The sequence below is a fragment of the Coregonus lavaretus genome (genome assembly GCF_964263955.1).
Source record: "Coregonus lavaretus genome assembly, chromosome: 6".
Classification (NCBI taxonomy): domain Eukaryota; kingdom Metazoa; phylum Chordata; class Actinopteri; order Salmoniformes; family Salmonidae; genus Coregonus; species Coregonus lavaretus.
The window spans coordinates 39,089,586-39,105,025 of record NC_139993.1 but is presented as its reverse complement, the minus strand read 5'-3'; the positions used below and the strand labels follow the sequence as shown (position 1 = coordinate 39,105,025).

At 42.6% G+C, this 15,440-nt stretch overlaps 1 protein-coding gene across 1 annotated transcript in view; it reads left to right on the top strand.

The window, feature by feature from the left end:
• The window catches only part of adamts10 (ADAM metallopeptidase with thrombospondin type 1 motif, 10), a 30,177-nt gene extending 24,808 nt beyond the window's left edge, over positions 1–5,369 (top strand). Inside the window, exons 20-24 of the mRNA XM_084164584.1 lie at positions 711–840; positions 994–1,198; positions 1,448–1,624; positions 3,213–3,387; positions 3,503–5,369. Coding sequence (XP_084020710.1) covers positions 711–840; positions 994–1,198; positions 1,448–1,624; positions 3,213–3,387; positions 3,503–3,612 — 797 coding nt within the window. The 3' untranslated portion in view covers positions 3,613–5,369. The remainder of the gene's footprint in view (positions 1–710; positions 841–993; positions 1,199–1,447; positions 1,625–3,212; positions 3,388–3,502) is intronic.
• Positions 5,370–15,440: the final 10,071 nt, after the last annotated feature.

Sequence of the window (15,440 nt, the reverse complement as noted above, 5' to 3'; positions counted from 1 at the left end):
ATGGTCACCTCATGACACACCTGTTGTTTGTTTTACTAATGATCCATTTAGCTGCTGTGCAGGGCTGGGTACTCTATATAGACGGTACATTGACCTCTCTAGTAAACTCACTGACTCACTCATGCACAGTGCATACCCCTCACTTTCTCAACGGCTTTCTCATATTCCCTCACTCACACATATACACACACTGGTACAGAAAAAAACCTCATAGTGCATATCCCCTGGTGGCTCGAGAGTTTTCCTAACGTAACACTGACCCTGGGGAAACATGGGAATGGAATGTTCATGAACAGAGAGGACTGTGGGGTTGGTGAAACTGGTCTGAAGCCAGCTTTGAAGTTACACACACACTCTTTCTTCGGTTTCTTTCTGTTGCGGGTAAATGATCCAAAGTAACTAGCTTGATATAAACTAATTTACTTTGCTTAAAAGCACATTTACTTGACCTTTATGTCAGCAAAACAAATGAAAGGAGAAGTGCTTATACAAGTTCTACACTGTGAAAGGCATTTACATTTGAGTCATTTAGCAGACACTCTTATCCAGTAGAGTGCATACATTTTCATACTTTTGTACTTTTTTCGTACTGGTCCCCTGCGGGACCATGCTCTACTAACTGAGCCACACAGTGTGAGCTGCATCAGATGAATGACCAAAGGAGTTGTGGCTGTTTTTATAATGTGTTTTTCTCTCCCTCTCTCTGTCAGGTGCTCAGATCCAGCAGGTAGTGTGTAAGAAGCAAGCTGATCACTCCGTGGTCTACAACCACTTCTGTGACAAGAAGAGCAAACCCAAAGACAAGAAGCGATCCTGCAACTCTGAGCCATGCTCCCCAAGGTGAGTGTCAATGTATCTGTCTCACTGCGTGTGTGGAGCTCCTCTGATTGGGCCTTTATGACTATATACGCAGAATAAGTGTTTACCTATCATGTGTGAGCGTATGAGATCCTGCTGAACTAAGCCCTGTCTGTCTGTCTGTGTCTCCCCCAGCTGGTGGTCTGGGGAATGGTCTGAGTGCAGTCGTAGCTGTAACGGGGGCCTGAGGACCAGAGAGGTGCTGTGTAAGAGGAAGATCTCTCCTACAGAGGAGAAGGTGCAGGATGACGGGGCCTGTACCCCCCAACGACCCCCCCTCACTGAGCCCTGCAACAACCACACCTGCCCCCCAGAGTGGCTGGCCCTGGACTGGTCAGAGGTACACCCAAAATACCCCCATAAGCCTACCCAACTTTTTTTTAAATCTAACAAACAGAATCTAGAGACTTCAAGAAAAAGAGAGAAGTTGCTTACCTCGACACTTCCTATACCTATGCAACATTTCTGTGTGTAATTAATGCCACCTGCTGGTTGGATTATGTACTGTTCTCTGGTGTGCTCTGGGGCTAAAGAGGTTGGAGCTCTGACTTGAATAACCTCTCCCTCATCTCTCTCTCGCTCTCCCCAGTGTAATCCCAGCTGTGGTCCAGGGTTCAGGCACCGTGTCCTTCTGTGTAAGAGGGGGGAGAGTGGAGACACACTGCCAGAGTCCCAGTGTCCCAAGTATGGGCGTCCCACCACCAGGGTGCGCTGTAACCTGCAGCGCTGCCCACCCCCCATGTGGGTCACAGGGCCCTGGGGAGAGGTAAGGCTGCGGCTAACATGGGCTCTGCTCTGTATTGAACTCTGCTCTCATTCAACTAGACCTCCTACAGGTGTAGGACATTTATTCTGTCTGGTGCTTTAACGTGCGAGCGAGAGAGAAAGAGAACTGTGGGTTTTCAGTGAATTCATGTAAATCACGAGGCTCATTTGAATTTCCTGCGTCACATAAAAATTATCAGCGGCAACAGAGTGATCAAATTTAAGATACCACATACACTATATATACAAATGTATGGGGACACCCCTTAAAATGAGTGGATTTGGCTATTTCAGCCACACCCGTTGCTGACAGGTGTATAAAATCGAGCACACAGCCATAGACAAACATTGGCAGTAGAGTGGCCTTACTGAAGAGCTCAGTGACTTTCAACGTGGCACCGTCATAGGATGCCACCTTTTCAACAAGTCAGTTTGTCAAATTTCTGCCCTGCTAGAGCTGTCCTGGTCAACTGTAAGTGCTGTTATTGTGAAGTGGAAATGTCTAGGAGCAACAACGGCTCAGCCACGAAGTGGTAGGCTACACAAGCTCACAGAATGGGACCGCTGAGTGCTGAAACGTCTGTCCTCAGTAGCAACACTCACTACCAGTTCCAAACTGCCTCTGGAAGCAACATCAGCACAATAACTGTTAGTCGGGAGCTTCATGAAATGGGTTTCCATGGCCGAGCAGCCGCACACAAGCCTAAAATCAACATGCGCAATGCCAAGCGTTGGTTGGAGTGGTGTAAAGCTTGCCGCCATTGGACTCTGGAGCAGTGGAAACGCGTTCTCTAGAGTGATGAATCACACTTCACCATCTGGCAGTCCGACGGATGAATCTGGGTGTGGCGGATGCCAGGAGAATGCTACCAGCCCGAATGCATAGTGCCAACTGTAAAGTTTGGTGGAGGAGGAATAATGGTCTGGGGCTGTTTTTCATGGTTCGGGCTAGGCCCCTTAGTTCCAGTGAAGGGAAATCTTAACGCTACAGCATCCAATGACATTCTATACGATTCTGTGCTTCCAACTTTGTGGCAACAGTTTTGGGAAGGCCCTTTCCTGTTTCAGCATGACAATGCCCCTGTGCACAAAGCGAGGTCCATACAGAAATTGTTTGTCGAGATTGGTGTGGAAGAACTTGACTGGGCTACACAGAGTCTTGACCTCAACCGCATCGAACACCTTTGGGTTGAATTGGAACGCCGACTGCGACCCAGGCTTAATCGCTCAACATCAGTGCCCGACCTCACTAATACTCTTGTGGCTGAATGGAAGCAAGTCCCCGCAGCAATGTTCCAACATCTAGTGGAAAGCCTTGCCAGAAGAGTGGAGGCTGTTCTAGCAGCAAAGGGGGGACCAACTCCATATTAATGCCCATGATTTTGGAATGAGATGTTTGACGAGCAGGTGTCCATTACATTGGTCATGTAGTGTATGCAGGTCCTTGACTGATTTGATGTATTTAAGTGAAGAGGAAATACTAGAAAATGTTAATCGTTCCTGTTCAGATTTGTAAAGTGCTCTATTGTCCGTCTTTACTGTTTCCTCCTAGTTTTGTGACCGGTGTCTCTCTCTCTGTTCTGTGTCAGTGCTCGGCCAAGTGTGGTCTGGGTCAAGAGATGCGCTCTGTGCAGTGTCTTGTACACACCGGCCAGCCGTCCAATGAGTGCCCAGACCTCCAGCGCCCGGCAGCCATGCAGCAGTGCAAGAGCAAATGTGACCTCAGCAGCCTACCCATGGACATCCCTGAGGGTGACCCTGAAGGTCAAAGTTCCACTGTATTAATTACTTTCTCAGTGTATTTTCCTGCTAGCTTAATAACCATTTAAGTTATACAAATGTTTAACCTAATCTTTGTATATACATTCTTCCCTTCCAGAGTGCAAAGATGTGAACACAGTGGCGTACTGCCCCCTGGTGCTCAGGTTTAAGTTCTGCAGCCGCCCCTACTTCAGACAGATGTGCTGTAAGACCTGCCAAGGACACTGACCCCTGATCCAGAGTGAGAACCAGACCCATACTCTGAGCCATCCCCAGCGGGACCAGACCAGACCGCCTGAGCTGAACATTCCACATGGGGGAGGGGCTGACAAGCCAAAGCACCGCAGAGCAGCCTCCCTGACATCAGGGGAGGGTGAGAGAGAGAACTGCTTTTATCCCCAACTCTGAAATTGCCCTAACTGATACCAGCTGTGGGGGCACTGCTGTGAAGACCAGATGGGCTGCTGGGATACCTCTGTTTCTATGTCCTTATATCCTTATTAGTGTTTGGTGCTACTACCATTGCCATGCTGGCCACAGGACTGGCCAAAGTACTCTGTTCAGCTTAGTTACATTTCTCTGTTGTTTATTAATCTTACCCTGAGACACTATGTCCATATGGACCTTTACTTGTATATTTACAGACGTTCTATGTGTACACAATCTACACTGTAGAAATGAAATTGTCCTGATACTTTATCACTTACCCAATGTTAATGTTTGTTATCTGGTGGCTGTGCCAACTCACTTGGTCTTCTATGTTATCTTGTCAATGCTTTCTCTCAGAACTAAATCTTCATGAATTCTTACTAACATTATGCTTTTTGAAAAGGGTTTGATTTGCACAAAGTATGACTAGTCATAAGGATACTGTATGTTTAGTTATTTGGGACTTGTCTTGACGACTCTACTTAACACTAAGGTTCTCTGTCCACAGTCCGGTCTATGCTCATAACCGTTTACGCACTACTGTCTTGTCATTTTACGGGACCCTGCAAGGGCTGGTCAATAGTCGGTTCAGTTCACGTCTAGCAGCTAACCTCAACACTTCTCTCATACTGTAGCACTTACTGTACACATTTAGAGACAGGCAAACCTACCATAGCCTCATCAATGTGAACAATGCTACATGGTTCTCTCTACTACTCACGTATACAGTGAGTGGAAACAGTGTCCATCACTGAGTGAACCACTTCCAACCTCCGATTAGAGGGGAACAGAGACCCTCACATGTCCTCTGGCCTTGAGTAGTCCTTCTGTCTGATAGCGTTGCCTTCCTACTGCGCCTTTAATGGTAAACCAGTTAACTTCGGTTTTTAATATGCTGCATGTACAGTGAATGCTTTACACATCCATCCTTCTACTGAGCTCATACCCAGAACCAGCTCTTGCAATATGTCCGCTATGATTTCTATTTGAGTAACTAGGTTGTTATTACTCTCCTGATGGTGCTTTGGAATGGTGCTGTTTCTTAGCTAATTATTGTCGTTGTTTGTTGTCATTCTGTTGAATATAAAGTGGTTTTTGTTGAGGTTGGTGCTAAAGTCATAGTGCTATATCAGTTTGTGAGAAGAGAAGGAGAAGTTAATCCTTTATTTCATCACCTATAGTAACTCAATATGGGCCAGGCCCATATGTTACCTAACATTCAGTCTCTTATACAAGTGGGTGTCAGCACACTGACTGATACTTTTTACTATCTCACAAAAACCATAACAGAACTGTTTTAATAAAACACACTGTCTTATTTGACTGTCTAAATATGTAAGCTAAGTACATTTTGTTTTCTATTTTGAACCATCTGTGTCTATGGTCATGGTGTGACCTCGGAGGCAAACAATTTTATCAAATGTTAGGGACAATATTGTTTGTTGTTTTCAGATGCTTATTGTTACAGATATTTACTTTAATTACTACAGAAACATGCCCCCGTTCCCCATGTACAACCATTGAAATGAACATATTAAAGTGAATAAATATGGCGCATTGTTAATAAATGCATTGAGCATTGTGTGCTTTACCCTCTCTCCCTCTGGAGACCCCTGGCCCAGACAGAAAGCTAGATCATCAAATGATCATCCATCTGTTTCTGTATCTGTATCGCATAGATGTCATGGAAAATAATGCGCAAGACTTGTAGCTATTGTTTCCTTAGTGAGGTTGTTATGTGATGTCTGCTTTAGGCTCTTCCTGATTGGAGGAAATCTGCTGACGGTTATTGAGGCCTGGCGTGAGTCATTCTCACCACTGACATGTTACGTTTCAGGCCCTGCATCATAGCAGAGTTTAACTTGGGGCCTTTCTGGGTATGCTGGTGTTCACCCAGATTGAGGATGCTATTGAAGACTTGGAGCCCCACATCTCTCAGCAGTATACGCTATACTCATGATTACACTGTGCTGGTCCGAGGCCCACTGCACTTACAGTAACACTGTGAATCTCTACTTGTCAGTGAAGAGCCTTTGCATAGTTTTATTTAACCTTTATTTTATCAAGGAATCATACTGAGACCAAGGTCACTTTTACAGATGAGCCCTGAAATACATAAATTACAGAAAATACGCACATCAAAATATAAATACAAAACGCAAGCAGAAAGAAAATCAGTCATGAAAAACAAACACAATCGTAATAAGGTCCTCAATCAGCTTTCTGAATTGGCTTAGAGGCACCAAATGTAAGAACATTTTGAAGATTGTTCCACAAATAAGGTGCAAGAAAACTAAAAGCTGATTTACCTAACTCAGGAGAGACCAAAGGAATTTCCAGAGTTAGGCATCCCTGAGACCGGGTGTGGTAACGCGTATGTCTAAAGTTTAGTAAAGATGTTAGGTACGGTGGGACTTTTTTAAAAAGGGCTTTATAAATGAAAACCTATAACTGAATATGTGTCAACCTACGTAACATCAAAGAGGGCCAACCAACTTTCTGGTAGAGAATGCAGTGTTGAGAACTAAAATTGTCGGCCATAATAAAGCGCAATGAAGACGCAGCTGCGTTCATGTAGATGATATCCCCATAGACTAAGACCGATAGGAACGTCGACTGAATAATCTGCTTTCTACTATTTAGCGAGAGGCAGGACCTACACTACATGACAAAAGTATGCGGACACCTGTTTGTCGGAAATTCCACCTTTGCTGCTGTAACAGCCTCCACTCTTCTGGGAAGGCTTTCCACTAGATGTTGGAACATTGCTGCGGGGACTTGCTTCCATTCAGCCACAAGAGCATTAGTGAGGTCGGGCCCTGATGTTGGGCGATTAGGCCTGGCTCGCAGTCAGCGTTCCAATTCATCCCAAAGGTGTTCGATGGGGTTGAGGTCAGGGCTCTGTGCATGCCAGTCAAGTTCTTCCACAACGATCTCGACAAACCATTTCTGTATGGACCTCGCTTTGTACATGGGGCATTGTCATGCTGAAACAGGAAAGGGCCTTCCCCAAACTGTTGCCACAAACTTGGAAGCCCGAACCATGAAAAATAGCCCCAGACTATTATTCCTCCTCCACCAAACTTTACAGTTGACACCATACATTGGGGCAGATTCGTCCGTCGGACTGCCAGATGGTGAAGCGTGATTCATCACTCGAGAGAACGCGTTTCCACCGCTCCAGAGTCCAGTGGCGGCAAGCTTTACACCACTCCAACCGACGTTTGGCATTGCACATGGTGATCTTAGGCTTGTGTGTGCTGCTCGGCCATGGAAACCCATTTAATGAAGCTCCCAACGAACAGTTATTGTGCTGATGTTGCTTCCATAGGCAGTTTGGAACTCGGTAGTGAGTGTTGCAACCGAAGACAGACGGTTTCTACGCGCTACGCGTTTCAGCACTCGGTGTTCCTGTTCTGTGTGCCGTACCACTTCGCGTTGTTGCTCCTAGAAGTTTACACTTTACAATAACAGCACTTACAATTGACTAGGGCAGCTATTGCAGGGCAGAAATTTGACCAACTGACTTGTTGGAAAGGTGGCATCCTATGACGTGGCACGTTGAAAAGCCATTCTACTGCCAATGTATGTCTATGGAGATTGCATGGCTGTGTGCTCAATTTTATACACCTGTCAGCAACAGGTGTGACTGAAATAGCCGAATCCACACATTTTGGAAGGGGTATCCACATATTTTTGTATATATAGTGTATTTCTAAAGAAGAAGACCTTTTTTATTCTCAGCTTCTTAACTCATCAATATGCTTTTTAAAAGACCGCTTTTCATCTATCCAGATGCCCAGATATTTGTAAGCAGTGACACGATCAATATGGACACCATAAAATATATTTTTATGCGTGCTAGAGAACAACATACAGTACCAGTCAAAAGTGTTTTATTTTTTTATTTTTTTTATTTTTATTTTTATTTTATTTTTTTCGGGGGGAATGGATCAGCTTAATATTGCAGATAGATTGTATCTTCTATCAATGTAATTGTCTGCATCACTTCCAATCCCCCATGTTTTATTTTATTTTTTATATATATATTCCCCTTTATTACTTTTCAACCCCACCATCCTTTCCCTACTTGGAGTAAATTAGTGAACAACAATGCCCAGGCCTCTACTTCCGGTCTATACTTACTATCTACACCTTATGGACAGAGTTAATTTTACAATAATTATATATATATATATATATATATATATATATATATATATATATATATATTTTTTTTTTTTGCTCCTGAACTTCTTCTACTCTCAACCTCTCCGATCATTTTCATGATGTCCATCCGGTTTGCTTCTAAATGCCATATCTTTCTAACTGTGCTCTTTCCCAAAAGCTCCCAACATACAACCTATATACTTATTATGGACACAGTATGCTTACATTATTAGCTATCTTTGTTATTATTTGTTGTTATTTGTTATTAGTCCCATCCTTCAACTCTATTCATTACCTCCCATCTATCTCTTAACACCATCCATATAGGATTTCTATTTGCCATATATATTTCAACTGTACTGTGATGTTTTACAAAAGTTCTGAACCTTTCTATTCTCATTGCTTCTACAGATTGTGAATTAAAAATAAACATTTTTGCTAAAAGTATTATTATATTATTGATTGATTGACTATGACTTTTCAGATCACCCAGTAATGCTATCTGCAAGGTTAGTTCCAGGTAAATATTGCAATCCTTTAGCCATTCCTGGACCTGTGTCCAAAAACAAGCTACAAATGGACAGAACCAAAACAAATGATCTAATGATTCTGTCTCTTCACAGCAAAATCTGCAGAGCTGGGAAGATTGTATCCCCCATATAAATAACATTCTATTGGTAGCAAGAATTTTATATAATAATTTAAATTGAAAGATTCAAATTTTTGAATCCGGTGTCGTTTTGCGTGTCAGTTCATAAACACTATGCCATGGGATCGGTACGTCAAAGATCTCTTCCCAACTATTTTGCAATCTATATGGGACGGCTGTCAATCCTTTGGTCCTTAAGTGAAACTGATATACTTTTTTATTTATCACAGTTTTCCTTAACCAATTATGTTCTTTAATGCAAGGCCGACAGACAAGTTCCTTACTTTCTCCCCCTTCAACTTTCCTCTTCCACTTTTGCGGTAAGGCTGCAATTATTTGGTTGTAATTTTGGGTAGAGCAGACATTTCCATATGTTTTTGTTAGCTGCATGTGCGACATAACTCCACCAGTCCTACCGATGATATCATTTACGAAGATTATACCTTTTTTAAACATTCTGTCAAAAAATAAAGGTTTTTTGTCAATTAGTATATTTGAATTTAACCACAATATTTGTTGCATTATTTGTTCTGTCGTTTCTGGAGGATTAAATTGAAATTGCAACCAACTTTCTATGGCTTGTTTTAGAAATAGTGACATTTGGGAGATTATTTCCTTTTCAAATAACTGAAAGTGAGAGGTTGTAATCTGAATAAAGGGAAAAAGGCCTTTCTTGAACAGTGGGTGAGACAATCTTACTAATTTGCTTGAGAACCAGTTCGGATTTAAGTATAACTTTTGGATGAATGAAGATTTTAGTGATAGGTCTAATGCTTTAATATTTAATAATTTCTGTCCTCCGAATTCATATTCATTATATAAATATGCTCTTTTAATTTTGTCTGGCTTGCCGTTCCAAATAAAATTGAATATTTTTTTCTCATATAATTTAAAAAACTGTTTGCTAGGCGTAGGCAAGACCATAAGCAAATAGGTAAACTGGGATAATACTAAAGAGTTAATCAGGGTGATTTTTCCACAAATTGACAGGTATTTTCCTTTCCATGGTAGTAAGATCTTATCTATTTTTGCTAACTTTCTATTATTACCAGTCAAAAGTTTGGACACACCTACTCATTCAAGTATTTTTTTGTGACTATTTTCTACATTGTAGAATAATAGTGAAGACATCAAAACCCATGAAATAGCACATATGGAATCATACAGTAACCAAACAATTGTTAAACAAATCACCTGGAATGCTTTTCCAACAGTCTTGAAGGAGTTCCCACATATGCTGAGCACTTGTTTGTTGCTTTTCCTTCACTCTGCCGTCTGACTCATCCCAAACCATCTCAATTGGGTTGAGGTCAGGGGATTGTGGAGGCCAGGTCATCTGATGCAGCACTCCATCATTCTGCTTCTTGGTAAAATATCCCTTACACAGCCTGGAGGTGGGTTGGGTCATTGTCCTGTTGAAAAACAAATGATAGTCCCACTAAGCCCAAACTAGATGGGATGGCGTATCACTGCAGAATGCTGTATTAGCCATGCTGGTTAAGTGTGCCTTGAATTCTAAATAAATCACAGTGTCACCAGCAAAGCGCCCTCACACCATAACACCTCCTCCTCCATGCTTTACGGTGGGAACTACACATGCGGAGATCATCCGTCTCACAAAGACACGGCGGTTGGAACCAAAAATCTCCAATTTGGACTCCAATTTCCACCGGTCTAATGTCCATTGCTCGTGTTTCTTGGCCCAAGCAAGTCTCTTCTTCTTATTGGTGTCCTTTAGTAGTGGTTTCTTTGCAGCAATTCGACCATGAAGGCCTGATTCACACAGTTGTTTATTTTTTATTTTTTATTTCACCTTTATTTAACCAGGTAAGCCAGTTGAGAAGAAGTTCTCATTTACAACTGCGACCTGGCCAAGATAAAGCATAGTAGTGCGATAAAAACAACAACACAGAGTTACATATGGGGTAAAAAACATAAAGTCAAAAAATACAACAGAAAATATATATACAGTGTGTGCAAATGTAGCAAGTTATGGAGGTAAGGCAATAAATAGGCTATAGTGCAAAATAATTACAATTAGTATTAACACTGGAATGCTAGATGTGCAAGAGATGATGTGCAAATAGAGATACTGGGGTGCAAAATAGCAAAATAAATAACAATATAGGGATGAGGTAGTTGGGTGGGCTAATTTCAGATGGGCTGTGTACAGGTGCAGTGATCGGTAAGGTGCTCTGACAACTGATGCTTAAAGTTAGTGAGGGAGATAAGAGTCTCCAGCTTCAGAGATTTTTGCAATTCGTTCCAGTCATTGGCAGCAGAGAACTGGAAGGAATGGCGGCCAAAGGAGGTGTTGGCTTTGGGAATGACCAGTGAGATATACCTGCTGGAGCGCAGACTACGGGTGGGTGCTGCTATGGTGACCAATGAGCTAAGATAAGGCGGGGATTTGCCTAGCAGTGATTTATAGATGGCCTGGAGCCAGTGGGTTTGACGACGAACATGTAGTGAGGACCAGCCAACAAGAGCGTACAGGTCACAGTGGTGGGTAGTGTATGGGGCTTTGGAGACAAAACGGATGGCACTGTGATAGACTACATCCAATTTGCTGAGTAGAGTGTTGGAGGCTATTTTGTAAATGACATCGCCGAAGTCAAGGATCGGTAGGATAGTCAGTTTTACGAGGGCATGTTTGGCAGCATGAGTGAAGGAGGCTTTATTGCGAAATAGGAAGCCAATTCTAGATTTAACTTTGGATTGGAGATTCTTAATGTGAGTCTGGAAGGAGAGTTTACAGTCTAACCAGACACCTAGGTATTTGTAATTGTCCACATACTCTAGGTCAGACCCGTCGAGAGTAGTGATTCTAGTCGAGTGGGCGGGTGCCAGCAGCGTTCGATTGAAGAGCATGCATTTAGTTTTACTAGTGTTTAAGAGCAGTTGGAGGCTACTGAAGGAGTGTTGTATGGCATTGAAGCTCGTTTGGAGGTTTGTTAACACAGTGTCCAATGAAGGGCCAGATGTATACAAAATGGTGTCGTCTGCGTAGAGGTGGATCTGAGAGTCACCAGCAGCAAGAGCGACATCATTGATATACACGGAGAAAAGAGTCGGCCCAAGAATTGAACCCTGTGGCACCCCCATAGAGACTGACATAGGTCCAGACAGTCCCCTCTGAACAGTTGATGTTGAGATTTGTCTGTTACTTGAACTCTGTGAAGCATTTATTTGGGCTGCAATTTCTGAGGCTGATAACTCTAATGAACTTATCATCTGCAGCAGAGGTAACTCTGGGTCTTCCATTCCTGTGGCGGTCCTCATGAGAGCCAGTTTTCATCATAGCGCTTGATGGTTTTTCCGACTGCACTTGAAGAAACTTTAAAAGTTTCGTATTGACTGACCATGTCTTAAAGTAATGATGGACTGTCGTTTCCCTTTAATTATTTGAGCTGTTCTTGCCATAATATGGACTTGGTCTTTTACCAAATAGGGCTATCTTCTGTATACCACCCATACCTTGTCACAACACAACTGATTGGCTCAAACGCATTACGAAGGAAAGAAATTCCACAAATTAACTTTTAAGAAGGCACACCTGTTAATTACATTTACATTTTAGTCATTTAGCAGACGCTCTTATCCAGAGCGACTTACAGTTAGTGAATACATATACATTTTTTTTATACTGGCCCCCCGTGGGAATCGAACCCACAACCCTGGCGTTGCAAACACCATGCTCTATCAACTGAGCTACATCCCTGCCGGCCATTCCCTCCCCTACCCTGGGCCAATTGTGCGCCGCCCATGAGTCTCCCGGTCACGGCCGGCTGCGACAGAGCCTGGATTCGAACCAGGATCTCTAGTGGCACAGTTAGCACTGCGATGCACAGTGATGCAGTGCCTTAGACCACTGCGCCACTTGAATTAATTAATTGAAATGCATTCTAGGTGACTACCTCATGAAGCTGGTTGAGAGAATGCCAAGAGTATGCAAAGCTGTCATCAAGGGAAAGGGTGGCTATTTGAAGAATCTCAAACATATTTTGGTTACTTCATGATTCCATATGTATTATTTCATAGTTTTGATGTCTTCACTATTATTCTACAATTTAGAAAATAGTACAACTAAAGATAAACCCTTGAATGAGTAGGTGTGTCCAAACCTTTGGTAGTGTACAGTGCATTCGGAAAGTATTCAGACCCCTTCCTTTTCTCCACATTTAGTTATGTTACAACCTAATTCTAAAATGGATTATAACGTTTTTTTCCCTCATCAATCTACACACAATACCCCATAATGACAAATAAAAATAGGTTTCTAGAAATGTTTGCATATTTATAAAAATACAAAATAAACTGAAATATCACATTTACATAAGGATTCAGACCCTTTACTCAGTACTTTGTTGAAGCACCTTTGACAGCGATTACAACCTAGAGTCTTCTTGGGTATGACGCTACAAGCTTGGCACACCTATATTTGGGGAGTTTCTCCCATTCTTCTCTGCAGATCCTCTCAAGCTCTGTCAGGTTGGATGGGGAAAGCCGCTTCACAGCTATTTTCAGGTCTCTCCAGAGATGTTCGATCGGGTTCAAGTCCGGGCTCTGGTTGGGCCACTCAAGGACACTCAGTGAACCTTCACCCCAGTCTGAGGTCCTGAGTGCTCTGGAGCAGGTTTTCATCAAGGATCTCTCTGTACTTGGCTCCGTTCATCTTTCCCTCGATCCTGACTAGTCTCCCAGTCCCTGCCACTGAAAAACATCCCCACAGCATGATGCTGCCACCACCATGCTTAACCGTAGGGATGGTGCCAGGTTTTCTCCAGACGTGACGCTTGGCATTCAGGCCAAAGAGTTCAATCTTGGTTTCATCAGACCAGAGAAACTCCAAGCGGGATGTCATGTGCCTTTTACTGAGCAGTGGCTTCCGTCTGGCCACTCCACCATAAAGGCCTGATTGGTGGAGTGCTGCAGAGATGGTTGTCCTGGAAGGTTCTCCCATCTCCACAGAGGAACTCTGGAGCTCTGTCAGAGTGACCATCGGGTTCTTGGTCACCTCCCTGACCCTTTGTAGTGTATTGAGATTATCATGGTGTTAAATGTTTTTTGAGTGGAACTGAAAGAATGTTGATTTTAGTATCAAGAGGGAATGTTTTAGTGTAACGCCACATACAACAGACAGGAAGTGTGTTGTAGACAGGGGAGACTGGTGATTGGCCAGAAGAGGGAGCCCATCTTTTTGCATTGTTTATAAATAGGGGTAAACGAAGAAGAGAGGCAGAGCGGCCATTCTGAGGCGTCGCTCTCCGGGTGTCATGTCACCTGTCACTTATGCTGAAGCTTGTGATCTGAATAAACTTATGATCAAGGATTCAGTATGAGCAGACTCCTTTGTTTATCAGCAATAATTGCCACCACTCACTCGATACGACACCTTCTCTCCCGTTTAGCCTGACAACCAGCTCTAGGAAGAGTCTTGGTGGTTCCAAACCTCTTCCATTTAAGAATGGAATAAATGTTTTGGTACCCTTCCCCAGATCTGTGCCTCGACACAATCCTGTCTCGGAGATCTACAGACAATTCCTTCGACCTCATGGCTTGGTTTTTGCTCTGACATGCACTGTCAACTGTGGGACCTTATATAGACAGGTGTGTGCCTTTCCAAATCATGTCCAATCAATTGAATTTACCACAGGTGGACTCCAATCAAGTTGTAGAAACATCTCAAGGATGATCAATGGAAAAATAATGCACCTGAGCTGAATTTCGAGTTTCATAGCAAAGGGTCTGAATACTTATGTAAATAAGGTATTTATTTTATTTGTAAAAAACATTTTTTATAAAAATTTCTAAAAACATTTTTTCGCTTTGTCATTATGGGGTATTGTGTGTAGATTGCTGAGGATTTTTGTGTATTTAATAAATGTTTCAATAATGCTGTGACGAAACAAAATGTGGAAAAATGTTTACTTTCTGAATGCACTGTACTTAGTTCTACCTGCATTCAATACTAATTTCAGGTCAATAAAGTTTTTATGTAAGACAATGAAGGCAGACTGTAGTTCAGATAGAGCCTGGTCAACCGTGGGGGCAATAGCATACACAGCAGTATCATCGGTATACAAGAGCAGGTTACAATTTTATTGTTAATGTAAACCGTAAAAAGTACAGGTCCCAGAATCAACCTCTGCGGGACACCTTTCGTCATATCCAGGAAACCTGATTTAACACCATCAGTAGATAGACATTGAGTTCTATCTGTCAAGTAATTTTTAAACCAGTTACATGCAGCCTGGTCTAGGCTAATTGAGGAAAGCCTCTGAATTAGCAGTGAGTGATCAACAGTTTCGAAAGCTTTTGGCAGGTCAATGAAGAGGGCAGCACAATGTTGTCTTTTATCCATACAGTTAACCACATCATTTATAACTAGGGATGCAGCAGAGATAGTGCTATGACCTGGTCTAAAACCCGACTGATGTACATTTAGAATACATTTCAAAGATAAGAAAGATCTTAGCTGAGAATGAATTAAGGATTCTAATATTTTAGCTAGGCAAGAAAGTTTAGAGATAGGGCGATAATTATTTAGGTCACAAGGGTCACCGGCTTTGTGAAGGGGGAGTACATGGGCCGCCTTCCAAACCTTGGGGATAGTACCACATATAATCATTAGGTTAAAAATATGGGTTAATGATTCTGCAATCAGGGGGGCAGAGAGCTGCAGCAAAAATGGATCAAACATACATCAATCTTAAGCAAGGCATCTAGCACCACAGATAGTAAATTGTTGAAATTAAAACAAAGATTCACTAGACATTGACGGTTAACCGTCGAGTCAGCTAGAGGC